Here is an 8,437-nt window from a genome sequence, read left to right on the forward strand (position 1 = left end):
AAATATTGATTAATTTTATAGGGGATATAGCCAGAGGTAAAGGTAAGATGAAAAACAGGCAGCTTATCCTGGGGAGAGTAATGGGATCTTGAAACAGAAAAAGGATATCAAGTAAAAAAGAAGTCTCAGTGAAGCATGGACATTAGTTAAGCGTGTATCAATATTGGCTTGTTAATGATAACAAATGTACCATACAAATGTAAGATGCTAATAATAGGAGAAACTGCAGAGCATACAGGAACTCTATAAACTATTTTTACAAGACTTCCTGTAAATTGTTCTAAAATAAAGTTTTTTTTTAAAAGGCAGTTTAAGCTGAGGAAATAATGAGAGAAAATCCACTAGAAAATGACATCAGAAAATTTGATTAACTGGCAAAGTCTCCAAAAATAAGCTGAATTTGCAATGGATGTGCTCCTGATAGGATACTATTATTGACTATTTTATTGGGGAATTATATCTTGTAGAGGCCGGGGCTGACTGGCTCTTAATCTTAATCCTTGTCACAGTTCTTTGTGGTAGCTATTTCTATGATGATTATTTTCCAGGAAAGGCCACAGGAGAAAAGTGGCTTGTCAGAGGTCCCAGGGTCTTCACTTGGCCCACCCTAGTGGTCACTACAGATCAGAGCTGGAAGCTGCACAGAGATGTGGTGTGCTATTTGGCCTCAGCCTCGAATCATGGGTGAGAGTCATCCCCCTTCTCTGCTTCCAAGCACCAGGCTCCCAGTCACTCTCCTCTTTAACACTTCAGTGTCCTGAGTTCACCAGCAGATTACGCTTGGGCAGGCCCCTATAATATCTTGCCACTATCCCCAGTACCAAGCACAGTGATAAGGGAATCCTGCCGTGACTGACTGTTACACTGCTGTCCCTACGTCAAGTCTCGGTATTTATGCCTAGAGATAAGCATGTAAGAGTGGGTACTAAATAAGAAAGAGGAACGGGGTGGGGGGGGTGGAGGGGGGTAAGAAACATACATCAACTGAAAGAGGAAAATTAATGAGAACTTCAGAGCAAAGCAGCACTGCACTAAATAAGTATTTCTTGAGGGACTGTACAAGGCAATTCCTCAAGTCTAGAAAACCGAACCTCAGGCTCCCTCCAGGAAGAAAGAATATGGGCTTATTACTCAGCAGCCTGGAAGGCCTTACAGAGACCAAGCTGTGGAATCTTGTTTCAATGAGGGGTTTTTTTTTTTTTTTTAAATAAGGCTGCCTCTATGAGCTGGTAGATAACCTGAAGCCCTATGATTTTGATTTTCACTCATCTCTAAAAAAGGTGAAATGTGTGTGGAAACGGTATATGGATGGTATAAACTTCAGCTAGAAATAAGGGATATGATTTGCCTCAGTCAGCAGAGAAAAAAGACTATAAGCAAAATCACACTTAAAGGTACATTGTTGAAAAATCCAAAGTGTATAATTCATTACCTGCCATTATTACATCAAGATAAAAAAAAATAGGCATTTTAAACATTTTGACCAACAAAAATAAGAGGGCATGATTTATAAATACATAAATACCCATGCATACTTTTACAATGATAGCTACTAGAAAAATGAGAACTTTAAAAATGCCAATCCAGACAAGATTCCCTTTCATTCCAATTGCCTCTTTCCTACATGTTGTTAATACCAAGAGTCTTAAGAGGCCGCTGAGGTCAATGTTGCATTCATGCCAGCCTCCTTTCCAAGCCTGTAACTAATGATGAAAGTGTGATGAATCTTCTGCCTTAGCTTTGATGCTAGGGAAAAAAAGAAAAAGTTAGTAGCCACGTAGTCTAATGAATCAAATTCATAAGTAAAAATACAGCAGTGATACAAATTTTATGTTCTACCCAGATGGTATGTAGGTAGACTCAGAAATTATTAAGATTTTACTATATACAGAAGATAGAGCAAAAAACTGACCATACCATCCATTTGGAAGCCAGATTTTTTGTTTTGTCACCTGTGATCTGTTAATGTTCACAATTTACAGTGATAACAGAAATACTTAAAAAATAACTTTTTCCATGGCATGCTCCGCAATGAAGGCTTAAAAACAGAATCACACAAACCCTTTATTGTTCTAAATTAAAATCAGTTGAATCCAGGTAGTAATTCACAACATTTCACATTGACTCAGGATATTTAGAAGATGTAAAGGTTATGTGTTTCTGAATTTCACACTATTAGAAACTGTAAATGCATGTCTTCAAATAGTGGTGAACTGAAGCAGATACATTCTTTCTGGGTACTTTCTAGCACCTTTGGTAAATTTAAACTTGGCTTTAGACAACTTTTAAGTAGGGTGTAAAGAAATCATTTTGGCTGTCACCTATCTGAATGGATTTCCTTAACATTTAGCAGTGCAAGTGAGTCAATCAGAGTCTTTTTAGCAATCAGTTTTCAAGTTATGACCTATTTCCTGGCATAAGCCTGTCATATCAGTCTTTGAGAAGTGAAGAAGCAAAATTCCTCAGCAAGAGCAAAATATAAGAGGTCTTTCTCCTTTGAGGAGAATGCAGTTATCACCTAAAGAAACCATGTTTATTCCAAAGGGAAAGAGAATCCCGTAAGCCCTCTCTCCAATTTCCAATGGGACAGACCAAGACTACAGCAGCAGCAGCCCTGGCTTTGGCTGTTTCAAATCTGGTCTTTGACACGAGTGTTGGTAGGTGATTCACTCATGCTGGGCACCAGGCAACAGATTGGCCCGTAGGGTCAGACACAGCTCTTCTGGCTGGTTCTATTTCTGTGGATAAAGGGAAAAAGAAAGGTAGCTCCACAGAGCATTTATCTTAGGATCCAAGACAAAACCTGATTTAACTACTCTGGCAGGCTGAAAAAAAATTTTTTTAATACTCACAAATACTTCCCATCTTACTAGAATCACATCTTCCATCAGTGGAGTGGCTGCTTCATTACTTTAGAGCTTGCCAAGACTGGATATAATGTACAAGAGAAATTCTTAGAAAGGCAAGCACACTTTTCTAACTTCTCTTACACATTTCATATTTAGTCACTTTCCATACCACTATTTTCCCTCTTGGATAAAAGTGTTCTCAGGAAAAATGAAGTTATTATATGAACAGATTCCTTCTTTGGCCAATAAGGATAACTTCCTAGTCAATCACTGCTTTTTCTCCTTAAGACAATGCCTTGGAAATAATATAAACAGCCTCAGTAACAACACCATTCCTGAGTGAGCTGCTGCACTTGATAAATTATTGCTCATTAATGGGTGAAGTGGTCGATCACAAAGTTCTGCTGGTAGGTACCTTGGGAGGGCCATTAGATAATTCAGATTGTTCAATATATTTGTGTTTGAATCCCCTTTTTTCCAAAGAAAAATCATACACTGCAACTGTCTTGACAAATACCACCTGTCAGAGTCCCATGCTCATTTCTTTTATCAGATTTGCCCACACTGCCCCCTCCTTAAAAAAAAAAGCTGGACAGACCTCAGTTTTACTGGCCTTAAAAGTGCCAAATAGCCATAAAGTATTTTTTTTAATCTTTACAGAACTTAACATCTCTAAGTAATCTTCACTATCCAGTCTCTGGATACCAATGATGCCAGGCGATTCATTTCCACTTGGTAGCTAGCTTCAAAACCCAACTAAAACTCTTAGAGCTAAGAATCAAGTCTGGGCAGAACCATAACTGACCTTTTCAAGTGCATGGCTCAACATCAAGGTTCTTCGTTTTGTTTGTCTCTGGGCTGGCAATGGTGCTTAATGTTTGCCAACCTCTATTACATGCAAAAACCTCAGGCAAGACACACAAACTGCTGCAAAGCCCCCAGGCCTCTCTTTCCAGTGGGCACGCAGGGTGGCTTTCAGAAGAGATGGGACAGCCTTCAAGACACCACAATTCTGTCATGGAACAGGTGAGATGACTCATTTGCAGGACAGGCTTATCTAAAAGACTCTTTACCAACTGGCAAAACACTACACATGCTCCAAGTATCTCACTTTTCAGAATCTACTTAGCTTCATTTTCAGTGACACGACAGTCTAAAATTAAACTCGGTTACTAAAAAAGCCTAGGTTTTATTTGAAGGAAGTTCAAACATACATAATCCAAAAGTGCTATAGAAATGCAGCTACCCTGAAGGCTTCTTCCAGGTAACTAGGTGCCAGTGATTAGTCTGATGGCAGAGCTGGCTTCAGGGATGCCAAAGTTCATCTCTGAGGACTCTACTCTGGAGGTTGATACTGTGCATTAAGTGTCAAAAATGAACCCAGGACAGGGGTTCCCTACATTTTTGAGGTTCCAGACCCCTTTACAAAATGTTTTAACAGTTTAGAAATTCTTCCCTTCACCACACACACATACTTCTTCACTCTGGTCTATGGATGTTAGGGACATGCTTGTTAATTACAAAAACTCCTTAGTCTCATCTGGAGTCTGAAACCCAAAAATCATGAAGTGTTATGACCTCCAGTATCCCATCATGACTGTAAAGAGAGAAATATAATATTTATGAGAAAAAAAGATCTTGGAGAGGGCAGACCACCTCTTAGGAGTAAAAAGTCAAGGAAAGAATTGCCATGAGCAGTCAGGAAATGAAAGCTCACCCTATTCCCTGCCTGCCCTAACCCATGGGGTGCAATCAGGTGGCCAGAAATTATCTAACTGTCCCATGCCTGGGCCCCAGGAACCTCACGACCTGGATACTAAGGGACTTACCCCAGGTTTTGTTGTTTTGTTTTTAATATTTTATAGAATTCCAAAAGTCACAAATTCCCAATTCACAATGGCTCCCTGGCTACAAACAGTGGCCCTGTTAACAGCTGATATGAAAAACAAAATAGCCCCTTGAACTCAACCTGAAACTTTTGATTCCAGATTCAGTTAAAAAACAATACTTTTATAGGGAAACTATCTGAAATCAAGTGGGGTTTGCTGTTTGGGGCTGAAGTACTTTCGGGGCAGATGAAGATTTGATTAGTTCCCGAGACCCACACTGAAGGGAACCTTTTTCTATGCCCTGCTTCCCAAAACAAGACCCAAGTGGGGTGAAGCAAGCGTTTGCCTATGTTTCTGAGATGAGAACTAAAAGAGGCTAGCAGTCTTCGCTCTTTTGGTCAACTTTGTAAGTATTTTCTGAGCACCCTCTCTAGTGTATGCCTATATCAGGTTTCAGAGTTAAAAGGATTAATATCTTAAGCACCATCTCATCTCTCAAGAAGCTTACCAGGTGCCCTTAAAAAGGTCCGGGTGAAGTGCTATGGGGGATGAGGAAACAATTAATTCCTAAGGAGACCAGGGCAAATAAGAAAAAGCCTATCTTGGGAGACAGTAGAAAGCAGTTGGTATCCTCTGAGCTTTCTTCTGCCACACTCTATGGCCCCTGCCCCCACAGGCAAATAGAAGGCTTGTTAGGCAACAGCTCACTATGGAAAAAATTCACAGCCTCAGATCAGACCAAGCCTGGCAGAATAGGAAACAGTTACGATGTGTGGATATCACACCATCCACTTTCCATCAACAAGTCAGAGGCCAAACAAGTCTGGTGGTGTCCTCAACCACTGGGGTAAGGATAAGGTAATGTTATCAATAAGATTTTTTAATAAGTGGGAAACTATAACACTCTAACCAACATTTTCTTAAAATTCAAGCAAAAAGCTCAAAAGAGAATGTTCCTAAAGGAACTAAAGAGGTTGAATTTATATGTTACTCCACCCACAGTGTGTAATTTACCTACTGAGTTGTTATCTGGTTATGAAAAGGTTTATACCAGTTACAGAGGAATAAAATCAAAGGGCTTAGATTGGGGTAGTAAACAAGAACATTCAGAAAACAATACACTCTAATACATCACCATAAAGGCAGGGGCCATTAGCTCTATACCATTTCAAATGCACTTGGAACTCCTGTTTACCTTTTTCATTAATTCACTTCTGGTAGTAAACTGCGGCAGGTCTTCCACTTCAATCCCATCAGCCATTTCCATCACCTTGTCTAAAAGGTCTTTGTTGTAACTGCACAATAAAAAGTAGTAAGATAAAAACCCTGGAAGAATTATTGTTACTGTGGGCTAAAAAGAAATTGCAGGTAGCTGGACTATAAACTCAACTCTCAGAGGAACAATTTGATGCCACTGGGGAAACTGATAGATGTTCAACATCAAGTTAGAAAATAGTTCTTCCGCACATGGCTACAGAAGCAGCACTAGGAATGCCAACAGAGCAGGTGCTGTAAGATTTACAAAACAAGACTTACAAAAATAGAGGCACTGTACATCTGGCAGTACGTATTCATGGATGTGGTATGAGGGCCAATTTTTTTTTTTTGGAACATGTGGAATACTGATCTAATGAAAATAACATTACTTGTTCATTTGTCCAATATTCTTACTTTTGCCTGATCTTGCATCTTGTTAACTAAAATGTACTAGGGGCACCTGGAAGTCAGAGAAATGGGAGGGATGCAGCACGCACTGCTTCCCCAAATCCTGTTCCAGTAACTCCCCAAATCTGAAAGCAAAACCAAGTGGCTTAGGACTGGAGGGCCATGTGACCAACAGCCATAAGAAGCACAGAGACCAGAACTAAGTCAACTAAGTCATTTCATTATCCTAACAGAATTTCAGGAAATGCTAAATAAAAGGATGGAGCCTAAAGATTTGCCACCCGCTTCATGGAGTGGTAGAGTGCCATATCAAGCATTTCAAACACAGTTCCTTGAAGGCATTTATTATTTTCATAAAAGGAAAGGCAGAGAGGGAAAGACTGCTCCTTGCTACTGGGTCCAGCAGACTAGGATGTGAGAGAAAAAGCCAAGGGCCACAAACTACATCCTGCCATATATGGTAAAATCCACCAATCTTGCCAGAAGCTGCATGGTCCTAGGTAAGTCTCTTTCCCTCTCTTCAGCTGCTTATGTAAACTGGGGATCTCAGTTTCTGTCCCTGCACGTTTGCCACGTGGAAGAAAGGAGCTAATGAACTTAAAATTATGCACTCAGAAAGAGGATGGTTTAAAGTAATTACAGTAATAATACAAAATACAAAATAATACAAACTCGATCGCCTAGCATGTATAGGGCTCTTCTTGCTAGATGACAGCCTGTGCTAAGTGCTTTTCATCCTTTAATACTGTGGTCATCACAATTCATTTTCCAGATGAGAAAGTCGAAGCTCTGAGAGGTTAAGTATCTTTTCAAGAACTGGCTAAAGTGGGACTCTGCCTTAGGCCTGGCTAGTACGGTTGGAGACTGGGGACGGGGTCAGCCTTGGGCAGGGGTTAGCCCTGGGGTTAGGGCTGCGGGTTGGGACAGGGTCAGTTAGCCGGCAGGGGTCCGCACCTGCAACCCAGGAAGAGGTGGTTGGCCCAGACCATGGAGAGGGACAGCAGCTGGTCCAGGCGGCCGCCGCCGTCGGGTGGATCGCGATAGTCGGGCAGGTGGCGCAGGATGAATTCCATGCGGGCCTTCCATTGCTTCTCGCTCTCCGAGTAGGAGCGGAACTGCTCAGCGAAGTCAGTCGCTCGCCGCACACCCGAGATCAGCTCTTCCACGGCAGCGGCCGCCTCGCCACCCACCATGGCGCCCTCCACCGCTAAGGGCTGGACCCGCCCACCGCCTTCCCGACGTGCACTGCGCCACCTCTCTGCGGCTAGAGGAGCACGGGCGGCGCGCGACTGCGCAGGAGGATTGGTCTGGAGCGCCCTCGGCGGGCGTGGCGGCCTCACCCAGCCCGAACCGGCTCCTCAGACCTGCAGCCGGCGCCTCTGGAGTGGCTCTACCTCAGGGCCTCAGGGGCAGTTCTCAATGGACCTGGTGGGAAACCAGTAGGGAAACGGAGGCCTTCCCAAACACAGAGCAAGGACGGCCCTCTCCCATTCAGCAGCTGGATGTCAGTCAGGGCTTTTACTGCGTCCTTGACCTGGGAATTCCCCGAGCATCTGGCCCGCGGGACCGTTGCCCACAGTTCCGAGGACTTACAGGTGTAGCTGCTCAGGGTCTACTTTTATCCATTCCCAGAGGCCTTGACACTCCACCCACCTTGTGGCCTGCTTTCCTGGAACCAGCCAGCGATCCAGCTGAGTGCTTGCCAGACCCTTTGCTAGCTGCTGGGATGGTATGAGGGCAAACTGAATGCACTCCTCTAGTGAACTTTAGTCTGCTGGGCGAGATAGACATTATTAGTGAATACTTAATAATTGCTTAAGGGAAAGTTTTCAGCGTTGACAAAGTTTAATAAAAGAGAGACTCAGTGCCAGGAGCATGAATAAGCAAGAGACCTGATGCAGACTTGGGGGTCAGGGAAATGATACTGGAGAGCTGAGGAATTTACAGGAGTTAACTACACGGCAAAGAAGTAGGGCACCGCAGGAGACCCTCAACTGGTGAGAGAGCTGCTAGATCTGTATGACAAATCCTAGAGTAGGGGAACAGTGGAGGAGATAAGGATACAAAGATCACCAAGGACAGTAGATCGTGGAA

The 8,437-nt window shown here is 42.7% G+C and overlaps 1 protein-coding gene across 1 annotated transcript; it reads right to left on the reverse strand.

Moving 5' to 3' along the window:
* Window positions 1–1,382: 1,382 nt before the first annotated feature.
* Window positions 1,383–7,584, reverse strand: CDKN2AIPNL (CDKN2A interacting protein N-terminal like). The gene is made up of 3 exons (XM_043912789.1): window positions 7,298–7,584; window positions 5,874–5,973; window positions 1,383–1,746 (listed from the first exon to the last, which is right to left on the reverse strand). The coding sequence occupies exons 1-3, from the start codon at window positions 7,534–7,536 to the stop codon at window positions 1,735–1,737; spliced, it is 351 nt and encodes a 116-aa protein (XP_043768724.1). The 5' UTR covers window positions 7,537–7,584; the 3' UTR covers window positions 1,383–1,734.
* Window positions 7,585–8,437: the final 853 nt, after the last annotated feature.

The sequence above is a fragment of the Cervus elaphus genome, chromosome 9, assembly GCF_910594005.1.
Source record: "Cervus elaphus chromosome 9, mCerEla1.1, whole genome shotgun sequence".
In the NCBI taxonomy this organism is placed as follows: Eukaryota; Metazoa; Chordata; class Mammalia; order Artiodactyla; family Cervidae; genus Cervus; species Cervus elaphus.